The 15,864-nt window shown below is 45.7% G+C and overlaps 1 protein-coding gene and 2 non-coding genes across 3 annotated transcripts; 1 reads left to right on the forward strand and 2 right to left on the reverse strand.

Moving 5' to 3' along the window:
• The first annotated feature begins 582 nt into the window (after positions 1-582).
• LOC109514551 (brevican core protein-like) lies at positions 583-12,486 on the forward strand. Its single transcript, XM_019867742.1, has 14 exons — positions 583-839; positions 4,454-4,524; positions 4,602-4,958; positions 5,414-5,588; positions 5,866-5,993; positions 6,063-6,356; positions 6,635-7,387; positions 7,469-9,475; positions 10,820-10,927; positions 11,011-11,169; positions 11,262-11,344; positions 11,550-11,694; positions 11,773-11,955; positions 12,035-12,486. The coding sequence occupies exons 1-14, from the start codon at positions 820-822 to the stop codon at positions 12,154-12,156; spliced, it is 4,605 nt and encodes a 1,534-aa protein (XP_019723301.1). The 5' UTR covers positions 583-819; the 3' UTR covers positions 12,157-12,486.
• A 1,223-nt stretch (positions 12,487-13,709) lies between these two features.
• On the reverse strand, positions 13,710-13,782 carry trnak-cuu (transfer RNA lysine (anticodon CUU)). Its single transcript has one exon. It is a non-coding gene; the product is annotated as a tRNA-Lys (tRNA).
• Positions 13,783-13,911: 129 nt separating this feature from the next.
• trnak-cuu (transfer RNA lysine (anticodon CUU)) lies at positions 13,912-13,984 on the reverse strand. The gene has a single exon. It is a non-coding gene; the product is annotated as a tRNA-Lys (tRNA).
• Positions 13,985-15,864: the final 1,880 nt, after the last annotated feature.

A 15,864-nucleotide genomic window follows, 5' to 3' on the forward strand; every position in this document is an offset into this window, starting at 1 on the left:
CACCGTGCTGGTGTGCGGGTGTGAGATTCCTCAGGTGCACACCACAAAGCGCCATTCAGTACACCACGGGGAGGCTGCGAAAGATACAAAAAAAGAACTCTGTTGCTAACCAAAACGGCAGACCCCTCAGACATGCCCGAGCCGTCTTTATTGCGGAGATGTGGTTTAAACGTGTAAGCTAGCACACTCATGTGGTGCGCGTGTTTCCCAGCGAGCGCTTTAAACACCCACACTTTTGCCAGTGAATTATTATGACGTGCACGTCATCAACTTTTTTTTACCAAAGTGCCCTCTGCTGGACATGTTGAGGTACGGCAAACAAATACAGTTGCTCACGAGCAAAAATTGTGATTGCGCAGAAACTTTTTGACATTTTGGGATTATTTTTACCCCAGGGGAATACTGCCCCCCCCCACACCCTCACACCCACTCAAAATAAAAAAAGAAAACAATAAGGGCTCCCAAAAACTCCGACGTGCACACTTTTGTGCATGACTGCTTTTAAGTGTTTGTCCTCCCTTCGAGGTGAAAACCTCAAATAAAAGGCCACTCAAAAGACATCAGCATGATGCTCTTCACCCCCCCCCCTCCTTCCTGCTTGACAAGCATGCGCAAGAAGAAGTGGGTAGTTTGTTGACTTTCAACTGCTTCTCTCTCTTTCTCTCCCGGGGCGCGTCGAGTGGGTCGCAGCTCCCTTTTCAGGACCTGCAGCACGGTGCAACCAAATCCCCCCACCCCTCTACACGCACTTTTTTTTTTCTTTCACTCTTCAAAGCGCACTGCAGCAAAGAGACGCGGGGACCTCACGCCGGTGACGCGATGCAGCTTCAACCCCTCCGGTAGGCTCTTCTGGCTGTTGTTGATTGTGCAAGCTTTGAAAGGTCAAGTGGACAAAATGTCGTTTGCACATAATTTTGCTCGCTCGTGGTTCTATTTTTAAATATGTTCAGGCAGCTCTTTACTTTTCATTGTGTTCCAAATGTGAGGGGAAGTTTTTGTGGTTTGTAGTGCCTTACTTTCCATTCATTTGGATGGAGGAAAAAAAAGTAGAGCTTTCCAAAGTGTGGCTTGGGTGACAAAATGTGCCACCGGTGATAGCCTCAAATTCATTTGGACCATCCAGCTATGTTGCAGGTCAAATTGTTTAAAAATTTCAAATTCAAACTGGGGGGAAATTGATGACTGCACTGGTCAACAACGCATTTTAATCAAAGATGGTTTTGTGTCCGTAAATCTATTTGTGACGAAACCTGATGCGCTGTGGAAAAACCGAGGATCGGAATCGGCACCCAAAAAAAAAAAAAATCATCCAATAAAGTTCACTTGCATCTTAAAAAGGAAGACTTTAAAAGGGAGAAAGTTTCAATACCAGTGTTAGTCTCAAGGCCTAATGTGGTTTTTGTAGAGACCCTTCCTTTCTTCTGTCCTTCCCTCCTTCATTCTTTCATACATCTTTGTCACATCCTCCCTTCCTTCCTCCATACATCCTTGTTTCCTTGCTTCCTTCATTCCTTCCTCTTTCTTTCCTTCGTTCTAGTCCACCTTCTCTCCTTCTTTCATTCATTCAGTCTTCCATCCTTGGTTCTGAACTTCTTTCCTTCTTACTTCTCTTCCTCCCTCCGTTCCTTCTCCCCCCCCCTTTTTTTCCATCAGATGTGGTCAGTCGTAAAGGAACAGAAACAAACAGGATAATCTGTTAATTTACGTTTTTTTTTTTTTTTGTGTGTGTCATTGTTTGTGTTTGAACTGAAAAGTTTGGGTGAGCCCGTTTTAAAAGCGTGTCCTGGACCCAAGTGCAATGTTGCCCTGCAGGACGGCAAGAAATCACGCAATCTTCCTCTTTTTAGTCTTGAGTGCACCTCTCATGATTTACAGGGCCCTTTCCCCGCTTCTAGGCAGCCTAATGTGCAGGTAGCAAGGTAGCGAAAAGGGAGGACAGTTGATGGTCCGCTGGCCTGTGGTCAAGTGAAAGTGAACGCAGCATAGTTCATGTTTGTCTCAATTTACTTCAACATGACGTGTGTGTGTGTGTGTGTGTGTGTGTGTGTGTGTGTGTGTGTGTGTGTGTGTGTGGTATTGCCATTTCTTATCAGCCTTTTTCTCGCAAAGTTGCCGCTCCCCCTTTAGAACGAGTGCCTTGTGCAAAATGCCTCCATGTTTCATCATTGTGATTCGTTTATTCATCATGTGGCTTTGAAAAGGCCCTCCGTGGCGCACCATTCTGATTTGGCGACAGGCTGTGTGGGCCCCGAAGTGAAAGTGATGCAAAGACGGCACCGCAATCTGATCCCGTAAGCAATGGAAGGTACTGTCTGTAATTTTAAAAGAAGAAAAAGAATGGAGGGGGGTGGGGGGGGGAGCAAGCAAGTGTGCCAGTGACCATCCTTTCATTTCCACCCGGAGGCGTTTTCAGCTTTGGCTTCTTTTTTTTTTTTTGTACAGCACAGTGGTATGCAGCTGCCGTCGCTTTCATTCTCCCTTTTCTTGCAGAGCATACTAATAGTGAAGGGCGCTCACGGCCCACCCAGCTGGCCGGGGAACGCACACTAGAACAACTATTTGGCCCTCAATGAGCGCCTTTGAGGGCCAAAGCGGTTGAAAAGTCAACTTCATCACTGCTTGTTGTCCACTGATCTGATTGGGATGTCGCTCACATCTCTTGACTCCTGTTACCACCAACCAATGGTCACTTTCGCCACTGTTTTACCAATGGGTCAATCAACCAAACGCCGAATTGATCAAGCTATATTTTCTAAACGAGGCATTCGAACAGGGGCGTGTCGACTTTATATCAACTGTAAAGACGAAATTTGCATTTATTATAATGCAATGCAATTTGAGTGATAAACGGACCAGTGAAAAAAATTCAAATGGTCAATCAATTATTGGGCACTTGTAATCAAATCAGTCGATAAAGTTGTGGAAACTTAACTCTTCAGTTGATTGTCTAAGCGTCAATGCATCCATTCATCTACCCGCCCATCGACGATCTACCTGGATCATCAATGGTAGATCATCGCCCAATCATTCTATCGGTCCCTCCATGCGTCCTACATTGAAGGAATCCCAGGCTCATTCCCAGGATTCCTCCAAAAGGGTCGCGCTGTTCTCGATGATATCCAGTACATTACAGTGCGTGGAAGATGGCCGTCTATTATTGCAACAGAGAATAGACCTGGGATCGTCAAGTGTAATTAGTCTGGTGTGCACGTGCGTGAGCAGCTCTTCTTCCGTGATAAATGAACAGAGGGCACCGCAAGCATACGGCACCCCCACTTCCCCAACCCGCCCCCCCAGCTGCCGGGAGGGTTAATAACAGGGCCAGACTGGTGACAGAGCTGTGCCGCTGGACGGGGATGCTGCGTGGCTTGTGGTCAGGAGGAGCCTGCGCTTGGAAACCAAACTTTTTTTTTTTCTTTCCTGACGCCGCAGTCCAAGCTGGTCAAGACACGCTTTGAATATGCAGGCCTTTTGAGCCGCAAAGCTTTTTTTTTTGTCCCTCAAATAGCAGTTGCCAAACAAAAAAGCAGCACCTTCCGAAGGCACGTAAGAAGTCTCTCGGATGATTGCAAGCGTAAAGACTTCCTTTTAGATTTGCTGGGAATGCTTTCTACCGGGCAGAAATCAGCCGCGTACAGTGGCCATGCACTAAATCATCACTTCAGCAGTTTTCTTGATACACGACTTCCAAGCATAATGTTTATTTCAGTCTTTGGTTTTCAGCGATGGTCCAATTTCCAATGGCCAATCCAGTCATTTCCCATGGAAGGATGTTCTCAGCTATCCATCGTTCTCAGTTCCCAGAGGAGAAATTGGCTCGAACCAGCTTTTTCTCTCTTGCCGTTCTGTGCTTGATCTTTTGGGACTGACCCATGGGCCAAATTTGGTTGTCAGGATGCAAAATGAGCGAGCATCTGTTTTTCCAGGTCCACAAAAGAACTTTTAGGTACGTCCTCGAGGGTCTAAAAAGTTGAACCGAAGAAGTTACCAACCCAGTGGCAAGCATTTGCACACCTTGATCTTTTTTGGTATACTTTCTTTGATTGTATACCTGCAGAGCATGAACATGGTTTACAAGACCAACCCCCCAAATTTCAGACTTGTTCTTTACTGTGTTGATCTTTTTGGTTCGAGGTTACAAGGTTGCTTGATTTTGGTGTTTTTGTCTGGATGTATATCATCGTTGCTTGTGGTTTGAGGTTGAGCTTAGTAGCAGATATTAAGGGCCTCCGTGTTGAGGTCGGCGCGGGCTACCTGAAGCAACAGCCCTTTAAGTTTAGACTTTGCAGATATTAAGGGGCTCCGTGTTGAGGTCGGCTACCTGAAGCAACAGCCCTTTAAGTTTAGACTTGTGTGAAATTGGAAAGTTGAAACCGCTAAGGAGAAATAATGCGTCTTTATTACCTTGACGCACTCTTCCTACCCTGAGTGATGGTTGTCGTTGTCTCCGCAGAATCGTTGCACTCCTCGGTGTACTTTGTCATTTCTCTCTGGCCTTTCCTACTCGGTTCCCGTTGGCCCAAGGTGAGTCATTCTTGACCATTAGCATCATTATATATATTTTTTAAAATGAATCCTCACATTCCCTGTTGGCTTTCCAGACGATGCCCAGACGCCTCTCCGGGTGAACATTTCCCACTCGGGTGTCCTTTACGCCCCGCTAGGCCAAGCCATCATCATCCCCTGCTCGGCGTCCTCGTCGCCTCTCATGCTGCCGCGGGTCAAGTGGACACTGATGTCCGGCAGGACCGAGACGCAAATCTTGGTGGCGCGGGGCGGCAGGGTGAAAGTCAACGAGGCATACAGAGGCCGTGCCGATTTGCTCAACTACCGCTCCTCGCCCGAAGATTTGTCACTATGGCTGTTGGAAACGCGCTCCAGTGACTCGGGGCACTATCGCTGCGAGGTGCAGCAAGGCCTGGAGGATACCAGCGACATTGTCCAACTCAAGGTCAAAGGTAATGAAAAAAAACGTGGTTGGAAATGGTCTTTGCAACGACTTGGTACTTTGAAACCCCTATTTTTGAAATCAGATGTCTCGAATGTACTCCTTACTTTTTAAAATAGGCTTGTCAACTTGGTACTTTGAAACCCCTATTTTTGAACGTTTCGAATGTACTCCTTACTTTTTAAAATAGGCTTGTCACTTTTAGAAAGCGGTGAAGTCAACATAAGGCAGAACAAAAAAAAAACAGGGACCGAATCAGTATAGAAGAGGAAAGAGGGAGCATTACCAACAACAGATTCAGCGACGCAAGAAATTCCCGTCCATGGCCTTCAAAAATTCTCTGTCTGAGCTGGAAAAAAAAAAAACATACCAGTACTGTGTTTTACCAGAGTCTTTTCTACACACTGAGTACTTTTGGCAACTTCTTGAATGTCACTGGTTGACATTGCACGCTTTTGTGTCTAGGTGTGGTATTTCACTACCGGGATGCCATGGGTCGATATGCACTTAACTTCCATCAGGCCAAGAGGGCTTGCGAGACCGTCGGGGCCCAAATGGCGACTCTTAGCCAGCTTCGGGCGGCTTACTTTGATGGCTACGAGCAATGCGACGCAGGCTGGCTAGAAGACCAGACTGTCAGGTATGTTTGGCTGCTGATTCACCCATCCGTTTTCTTTTCCGCTTGTCCTCGTTCGGATTGTGCGTAAGAGGTGGAGCCTATCCCAACTGACTTGAGGCCGGTGTGGTGTAGACCACAGGTGTACAGGTGTAGCGCACCCGCAGACCAACAACCATTCGCATTTACAACGGTAGACTATTTCAATGAAAGGCTGAAGCCGATATTTGAACCCTCATTTCAGAAAGACTGAGCCAGAATTACTTGGCCGATTGTTTCCGCCTTTGCACCACTTTCCTAGGTACCCAATCCAAACACCTCGTGAACCTTGCTATGGAGACATGGATGGGGAACCAGGAGTGAGAAACTACGGGATGATGAATCCACAGGATCAGTTTGACGTCTATTGCTACGTGGAGGAAATGCATGGTACGACCTGCACCCCCCTATTCCTTTCCAGGATCACATTTTTGATCATTTCTAACATTCAATTGATAGGGGAGGTGTTCCACGACCCCGTCCCACAGCAGTTGTCCTTCCAAGGGGCCCGCTCACACTGCAGGGCTGCGAGAGCTCAGCTGGCCTCGGCGGCGCAACTTTACCTGGCCTGGAGCGAAGGTCTGGACAACTGCAGCCCCGGCTGGCTTTCTGACGGCAGCGTGCGCTACCCCATCAGGACCCCCAGAGAGCGTTGCGGAGGCCGCCAGGCCGGTGTCAAGACTGTGTATCGCTTCATCAACCAAACGGTCTTCCCAGAGCCGTCCAGCTTGTACGACGTTTATTGTTTCCGAGGTGCGTGTGGACCAAAAGACGGGACTAAAACCTGCATTGTGGCAACTATGACCACCCCCAAAACTTTTGAATATTTTTTGCGGTGGGAGAACCCAAAACATCTGATTTTACAAAAACTGACATTTGGAAACCAAGTCAAACAAACTGGAATCATGAAAGTTTGAACATTGTTCCGGAATGGATTGTGTTTGAGTGTCTGATGAAAGCATTCAATCATTTGGTAAACATACGTGTATGTGTTGATTCCGATTTTATTCCCTTATGTGTCACATCTGCAGGCAGTGGAACAACACCGACTGACTCCGCCATGGACATCACAAGCACTCCCGAGCCGAGCACCGTTGAACAAGAAGTTGTCATCTTAATGGACGAAGACAAAGAATTTCCACTCGGGCAAAGTTCAGAACAAATTGAGCGGGAGGTTCAGAGTTTTCTCGAAACCATCCCCCTTTTCTCGGGCCCTCCCACGAATGGAAGCGCGGTTGAAGAGCAGCCGAGGTTTCTGTCCAATACAACAGAGCCTCCTTTGACCACCACGGACGCTTCAGAGAACCTGAGACCTTTTGACAGAACGTCCTCTTCTCCAGAAGACAAAGATGCCTCTGGACATACGATAGCACTAAATAACACTATTCAAAGCACCCAAATGTACTATTCTCCTCAAAACGTTTCATTCCAGTCCACATTTGACAACAGCCAAGATCCATATCAGAACTTTACTGACCAGCTATCCGAATTAGAAAGCACAACGAGTCTCCAAGATGTTAACGCCACCCAGACCCCGAACTTGACAGACAGCATCTCCAAAGAGAGCACGCAGTCATTTGAGAAAGTGAAATTGCTGCAGGATTTGGATTTGAACAGTATGCACACCGAGAGTTATGAATATGAGGCTAAAGAGGAGATTCTAGAAACTCCTCCCGTAACTCTGGACCCCAAGGAGAAAGAAGAGCCTGCAACAACAACCGAAACCCCTGCGGATCTCTCCTCATTGTTGATCCCCGTGAGCGGGTCAGGCGATACTTCTCAAGGTAAGAATTCAATAGCGTCAGGGTATAACCAATGCGTTACCGCTGGTGTGTTAGCATCACCTTGAGTGTCTCTTTTTCCAGAAAGTCGTCAGGAAGTCGCCGTTTTCAAGTTCATCCCCAAGTCAGGGTCCAGCACCCACCAGACACCTTCTGCCTCAACCAGCCACGCTCCTCCTGAGTCTTTGCCAACCACCCAAGATCCGACCACCCTGCCCGGATCAAAGCACCCTCCCGGTCTTGGCTCCGACTATCTCTCGACACCATCACACTTGAAGGAATCTGTTTCCATGCAGGAGGGAAGCACCAGTTTGGAAATTGGCGACAGCATGGAAAGTGATGAAAAACAGCTGCTTCCAACAACGTCTACCCGTTTTAGTGTCAGTTCGCCCACCACCGAAGCTCCCGAGATGTCCTCCGAGGTGCCGACAGATTCAATGACAGCACTGTATCAACCATCAGGTAATGCAGTACTCTTTGACAGCGCCACCGTGAGCTATGAGGAGACAAGTGGACTCGAACCCGATGTAGTTCCTGAACTGACGAAAGGGCACATCGCTTTTAACCCAACTACCGAACCGAAGACTGATGAAGATACCACTGAAGATCAAGTTATTGTTTCCAAAGGTTTTGCACGGAATTTGTCACCCAGCGGTAATGTTGGCGGGGAAACACATGAAGTTACAATTCTCGAAGAAACAGTTAAAGTTACCCCAAATCCCAAAGACGGAGCCCAAGTCACAACAACAACATTTGAGCAGGAGGCGGTAACGAAGCTTAACCCAATAGCGCGACCTCCCATCCCATTCACAATCGAGGAAGAGATTAAAGCTACGCTCAAACCAGACATAGCGATATTTGAAGAGGAGGCTACGGCATCAGTACCACCTCAGGAAACTAAAGTTACAACAACAATTCAAGAGGAGGCCAAAGATACTGTTACCCAAAAAGGATTATCTACAGTTACAATGTTATCTGAAGCTGAAGCGACGCTAACCCCAAAACATGAAAATAAAGAGATAGAAGTATTTAAAGAAGACTCCAAAGCTATTGTAATCCCAAAAGAAGGCTCTACTGTGACACAGATGTTCGAAGAGGATAAAGCGCCACAAAACTCAGAAGGATCTGCACTAAAGCCAATATTAGAAGAGCCTCAAGTCACGCTAAGCCCAAAAGACCAAACGGAAGTTATACCAATCTTTAAAGACGACGCCAAAGGTGCAGTAACCCAAAAAGAAGGACCAACATTAATGCAGATGTTTGAATTCGAGGCTACGCTCAACCCCGAAGAATCAACGACTGTTCCGCCAACATTTGAAGAAGAGGCTGAAGCTATGACAAACCTTGATAAGGGAAGTCAAAAATTGAACAAAGAAGCCACGCCAACCCCAAAAGAAGGACCTACAGTCACACAGATGTTTGAAATTGACGCTAAAGCTACATTGAGCCCTGAAGAATCAACTGCTCTCATTCCAATATTTGAAGAAGAGGCCAAATCTATGCCAAACGTTGAAAAAGTAGCTCAAAGATTTGACGAGACTTCTACCATCGCCCGAAGCTTCGACAGAGATTCAACAACACCGGCCGAGCACGAACAGGCAGCAGGAATATTTGAAAAAGAAGCTAAAATCACCTCGATCTTTGCAGAAAATGTTACTCTACCCTTTCAAGAGGAAGTAAACACACTCTTTGAGGCGGAAGCTCAAGAAACTACGACAGCGCTTGACGACAGCACTTCCACCGGCCTGGCATTTGATGAGGAGATCACCGTATTACCGTACAATTCCGAGGCGTCCCACTGGGCTCTGCTGACTACCACCACCGGACCGCAAGAGTCTCTGAAGGATTTGGAGATCAGCACCAAATCCTCGTCCGTCTCTTCCACGGTTCGGGCAACCACATGGCGGTCAAAGCGCACCTGGAGTCCGCCGACCGCTGCCTCTCCCGACGTCTTCCGAGGGACATCTGAGACCCGGACGTCGACGACCCTTGAACGGGACGACAACCCCACCCAGGTTCCCACCGACCACGTTTTGCCCAACGAGAAGGCGGCGGCGGCGGCAGCGGCCGCCGGTAAAGTCAAAGTCGCAGGTAACACTAACGTCACTTTCCTCGGCCTAACCGTCCTCATCTTCCTGACAACGCACTAAAACCTCCAAGCCTGCCTCCGACCTGCCTTGTCCTTCTATGTCTTTGTTGCATTGTTTTTCATGCTCCCTCAAAAAAAAACAAAAACGTTTTTCCCCCCTTTCCACTCAACTGGGAAACACCTCCATCTGACGCTTGGCTAACTGTCCAGTCTTGTTCCATGTGATGTTTTCTTCCCTGCTCTTTGACTTCTGTGAAGTATCGTCATATAATAACGGTGATATGTCTGTCAGCTCATGTTTAAATGTCTGATCACAGTCTGCAAGTAGCTCAACAGGGGATCCTGGACAATATGTTAAATGTGACATCTGTTTTGTCGTTGTTTTTGATTGTCAACTCACTTTCTAAAGTAGACGTACGATGTCGTTTTTTTTTTTTTCTTCACAATTTGAAAACGGTTCCCTGGTACCATGGTGGCTAGTGATTAGCTTGTCTGCTTAAACAGTTCTGAGGTTCCGGTTTTGAGTCTGAGTTTGTATTTTCTCCCTGTGCTTGTGATGGCTTTCTCCCACTTTCCCAAAAGACGCCTTTCAAGTTGACCGAATACTCTAAATTGCCCGTAGGTTGGAATGTGAACAGTCCGGAGTGTACCCCGCCTCTCTGTTAAATGTTATCTGAAGACTTGAAATTGTGGCGAACGTGATTGACCTCGTCTCTCTCACCAGCATGGGCGGAGAAACCCCGCGTGAGGGCATAATGATGTCAATTGGTTGAATTGCCATCATAATCTGGCAAAATCCAGAACCCTGCGTCCACACGCGGGTTTTCAGAAACACGCAATTCACCAAAGTATGTATTTGGTTGTTGAATTTCATACTGGGCGAGCCGGCACTCGACTTCGACATAAAATGTCCTCTTGAATTAACTCTCTTTTACCATGTTTAGAAGTACAATGTTGTTGTAAATGTGGTGGTTGATGCACATAAAGCAATATTCTGATTGTATAGAAAATGAAAGAGGGAATGATTTCGGAATAGACTTTCTTGTCTAACGATTTTCCATGAGGAATATTTCAATGCTGGACTTTATTGGTGTACGCACAAACCAAATGAATGGTTTTTTTTTGTTTGTTTGTTTGTTTTGTTTTTGCCAAGCAGCGACATGATTTTGTGTCCTTCTTTGGTTACGAGTCAACAATAAAAATAAAAAAAAACACATTATATTCATATCTGTATGGTAAAACATGGCAAGATCAATGTGTCGAAATGTGTCTCTGGAGTTTTTCCAAAATGGCAAGTAAAGCGTATTCTAATGCAGTATGATGTGAATCGACACTCTGTGTTCCAGATGTTTGCTTTAAAGAACCATGCCTCAATGGTGGCACTTGCACGGAGCGAGAGGGCCAGATTCTGTGTCTTTGCTTACCCACCTATGGGGGAGATCTGTGTGAGCAGGGTGAGCTCACTCAAGTTTGGCTTACTTGATCAGGCATTTCTCAGTCGATGCCCACTCCACACTCTTGTTTTTTTTTTTTCCAGATCTGGAGAGCTGCGAACCAGGCTGGGACAAGTTCCACGGCTTCTGCTACCGACACTTCAGCCAGCGTCTGAGCTGGGAGGTGGCCGAGCAGCACTGCCGCGTGCAAGGTGCCCATCTGGCCTCCATCATGACCCCCGAGGAGCAGGCCTACATTAACAGTATGACCACCACCCATTTGTCCATGTATTGTATTTACACTTGGTGTTCTTAAGAAGTGATTATCCTTCTCATGTTGTTTTGTCATCACCAGGCAACTACAAAGAGTATCAGTGGACGGGCTTGAACGATAAGACCATCGAGATGGATTTCAGGTGGTCTGACGGCAATCCGTTGGTGAGTCGTTGCTGTTACTGTTTTCATCCAATGTTCAGTGTTGAATTTGTACTTCTTTAACACTAAGACAGCTGGGATCGGTTTCAGTTCACCCAGGAGTCTAATATCTATCATGCTGCAGAAAAATGATAGATGAAGACTCAACAATCTACAACCTCAATGTAAATCGAATTTTAAACATGTATTTTCTGCTGTGTCTGTACAGTTGTACGAGAACTGGTACCGAGGGCAGCCTGACAGCTACTTCCTGTCCGGTGAGGACTGCGTGGTGATGGTGTGGCATGACGACGGCCGCTGGAGCGACGTGCCCTGCAACTACCACCTGGCCTACACCTGCAAGAAAGGCACATGTGCGTATTTAGCACACTCAAGTCAACACTATTTACATGTAAGGTGCATCGGTTTAGATTTTTACCACATTCCAACAGCATCATGCGGCCCACCGCCGAAGGTCCGCAATGCCTCCATCTTCGGGAAGCCTCGGCAACGCTACGAGACAGACAGCGTGGTGCGTTATCACTGCTCTCAGGGGTTCCAGCAGAGACTCAATCCACTGATCCGCTGTCGGTCTGGGGGCAGCTGGGAGAGGCCTCAAATTCAGTGCATCCCAGGTGAGACCGAAGAGAAATATTTGATGGTTAGCTATTGCTGAGATAATGAAAAAAAATGAAACATAACATCTCCTTTCAGAGCATGGAGGTCTAAACCTTGACGCTGAAATTATGTCATCGACGGATGGCAACTTGGCCGCCTTTCACGACGGTTTTGAAACCACCACAGAGACGCCACTTTACTGGGACATCAAGTTTTAAAAGCACCACTCGGCTTACCGTACAAACCACATTCTGCTGTCCTCCCTTGACAAGGTGAAAAATGTGCTTTTACCGATTAATGTTACTCACGTGTCAAACTGTTTGATTCCTTTTGTTATACACATTGCAGAATGGTGCTAATACATCAGTATTGCATACCCAACGTGCTCATGTTTTCTGTCTGTCCATATCAAAAGTGTAAAGTAACATACCCGCTTTTTCAGAACAATCCTGCGCACATTTTTTGGAGACACAGTTTTGTTCGTCAGCTTTATGTTGTAATAAAGTTTTGTAGAACAGAGCAAAGAATAAATGGTTCTCTTCTTCCAATGCGGTCTATGGTCGTCTTTGTTTATTGGGCAACAATGGATATCACCGAAGGGACGCATCATTTTTTTTCTTGCATTTGTACATAATTCAGTTACTAATATTGACTGTCATTAACAAAAAGAGAGATGAAACTTTTTATTTTGTAAGACCCTGAAAGTGTCTGAAAGGAAGAAAAAACAAAATTATTAAACATATAAGAGGACAATATGGCCTCATTAATGACGTAATATTCATTTTCCGATCCACTTTATCCTCAGAAGGATTCGCGGAGGAGTGCTGGAGCCTATCCCAGCTGTCTTCGGGCAGTAGGCGGGGCACACCCTGAACCGGTTGCCAATGCCAACCAATCGCAGGGCACACACATACGCACACCTTGGGACAATTTGGAGTGTTCAATCACCAATTCAATTACCTCTGCATTGTGAGGTCGACGTGCTAACCGCTGCTCACCGGGCTGCCTACTTTCGTATAGCAACACGAAAACGCTCAACCACTAAAAACGCTGCGCCCCGACTTGGTCACACACCAGGAAGTCTTGTTAATTATGAAAATGAATGCGCCATAAGTGGCCATAACATACATACAAGTGTTGTTTGAGAAGGTAAGAGTTTGATGTTATGGTTTCTTTTTTCAAATGTGTTTATTGATAAACTAATTATTTTCATACCTGTGTTTCTCACGTGAACGTGTGTTCGGATTCAAGCCAAAGTGTCCACTTTGGGCGATTGTTTTTCTTGTATGTTGTCGTTTTAATTTTAAGAAGGCGCCTTTTTAATTTCAGTCAAATATAAATAAATTCACTACCAATGAGATACACGTTTAGACGTATGTGTGTGAGTGTATAACTAAGATTTTTTTTGACAGGAGACTCGCCGTCTTGCCTTTTCAACACAAGATGGCAGCATTGCTTCAAGTTCCGAGGGAAACAAAAATGGTCGTCGATACACGTCACGAGCTCCTCGGCCATGATCGACATAAAGTCATGGTACATGCTAACATGATTTAAACATTCAGTTTTTACATTTGACTCGTTACTTTATGTTGAACGTTTCTTATTCAACGGGCTGCTGTCCAAATGAAAGAGGCAATGCGACACAACTGCAGTCATCATGAGTGTCATGATCGGTTAGGCTGGACAATATGGTTTGAAAGTAAAATGTCTAAATTCCGAACTGCAATCCACTTTACCTTACTTCATGTGAAGTAAACATAAAACATAGCTGCGCCCAACGTGGGGCTCGAACCCACGACCCTGAGATTAAGAGTCTCATGCTCTACCGACTGAGCTAGCCGGGCACTTGTCACAAAGATGCTACATGAAGCCTTTTCTTTATGTTGCGTGTAAATTAAAAACGAAAGGTTCAGTTTGTGACAATTATTTTGCAACGTAATTTGGGACTTTGAATTGAGCGGAAAAGGGTGTGCCGCCCAACGTGGGGCTCGAACCCACGACCCTGAGATTAAGAGTCTCATGCTCTACCGACTGAGCTAGCCGGGCGATGCTGAAGTTGGTTGCTCTGCCTACTAAATTATCATACTGCTGCGTAAATTCTGCGGCGGTATGCGTTTTAATTGAAAATGTATTCTCAATTATCATACCTGGATAAATACAAGTTAAATGAATACAATAAATGTCAAGTATCTATCTCTAACAGCGATTAGCTTGCGTGTGTGCGCGCGTGCGTCTTTTAAACCATCACAGAATCACATCAGTGATGGTAGAGAGGGAAAATTGATGATGAGCGTGAACCCAGAAATGTAGCTTGCTGCAACATGTACACATGTAAAACACTTTATTCCTGGAACAAAATCAAATGGACCGGTATGACTGCTTTTACTGTCATCTCCAAAGGTGCAAATAGTGTAGTTAAAATGTATTTGTTGACATGTTACTTAAAACATTGCCTGTGCAGTTAATTTTATGATGTCAGCAGTTTTGGGTCTGTAGTTACAACCGTTTTGAATGTGGAACAACTGCAAGTCAAACATGCTCCACTTTTATGGTTCCATCAGTGTTGTTTGGCTATGTGAGACATATAAAATGTCCATAAGTAACCGCAAATGCTTCCTTTTATTCCTATTTACACGTGACTTTTGACCTAATGATCTGAAGTCATTGATGTCCACCTGCTAAACCGACGCGTCCATCAAACGTGAGAGAGTCGCATTTCAACAAACACTGGCGATCACGTCCTCATCGCTGCCGTGTTCATCTGGTGCTCCCCTTGTGGCATTAACATTTGAAAGACCCTCCATCCTGTGAACTTATTTGAACTCTGACCCTCTCCTCTGTGCGTCACAGACAAAAAAAGAGAGAGAAGCTGCAGCTGGGATGGATGGAGGACTACAAGTCGGTTCTCACCAGCAACATGGCAGCAGTAGACTCCCGTCCATGATGAGCTGTCGCGTCTGGTCCCAGGCGACAAAGAGTGAGTGGGAATAAGTGGTCATTTCAAGTGCTCCTGACTTGTTTTCACCGTTAATTATGCACCGCTCTCGGCCCCTCACTCACATACTCGCCTATTTTAAACGTATTGCGGGAACAGACACACGAGCGGTGCAGACAAATCCAGTGCCAGTTGTAATTCTCTTGTCATATTCATGAATACTTTCCAAGCAGCCAGGCTTGATTTACAGATTTACATGCTATCTCTATACACGTCCTCTGCACAGTATAAAGATGATCCTGCATTATGTCGCCCTAGCATGCCAGTTGACACTGACATGTTGCTCTTTCACAATGTGGTCTTCCTAACTAAAACACCTACCAAGGCACGTCAACGATTTCTCCCCATTTATCCATATTACTCCTTTTTAATTTTGTATCAAACTCCAGTTTCACTTGAAATAAAATGGCCCCGGGCTAATGTTTGCGGAAAATACAGCACTAGAGGTTCTTACTCACCGTTCTATACTTGAGTGTCCTACTGGGATATGTTTCAATATCGGCAAACCAGAAAAAAAATATTAAAACAATACTAGCTTCAACCTCTTAGGTGGTTAAAACATATTCAGTATTTAACTGTAATTAAGAATATTTTCCAATGAAACTAATGTGTTAATCTGAAGTGGATGATGCTCCTTTGATATTTGTCTGTGTATGAAAATATATAAAGTGATTTTTTTTTTCCACCGGGAAGCTTCTTTAAATATGTCCATAATTTCTACACACACACACACACACACACACACAACACACACACACACTCTGAAGTCACTTCAACCACATCAGCCTGCATGAAAGCACACACATGTGCCTCAGACGCAGTGCACACTTTCTCACAGCACAACCCAGACACGCACGCACACACACACACACACACACACACACACACACACACACACACACACACACACACACACACACACACACACCCA

This window comes from Hippocampus comes, unplaced genomic scaffold (assembly GCF_001891065.2).
Source record: "Hippocampus comes isolate QL1 unplaced genomic scaffold, H_comes_QL1_v1.1 scaffold207, whole genome shotgun sequence".
Taxonomy (NCBI): domain Eukaryota; kingdom Metazoa; phylum Chordata; class Actinopteri; order Syngnathiformes; family Syngnathidae; genus Hippocampus; species Hippocampus comes.

What these genes read in the sequence shown, in the direction of transcription:
- LOC109514551 (XM_019867742.1), top strand. Translation starts at nt 820, where the DNA reads ATGCAGCTTCAACCCCTCCG. An exon ending in ATGCAGCTTCAACCCCTCCG is followed by an intron (nt 840 to 4,453) that starts GTAGGCTCTTCT and finishes TTGTCTCCGCAG; the next exon opens with AATCGTTGCACTCCTCGGTG. An exon ending in TGTCCAACTCAAGGTCAAAG is followed by an intron (nt 4,959 to 5,413) that starts GTAATGAAAAAA and finishes TTTTGTGTCTAG; the next exon opens with GTGTGGTATTTCACTACCGG.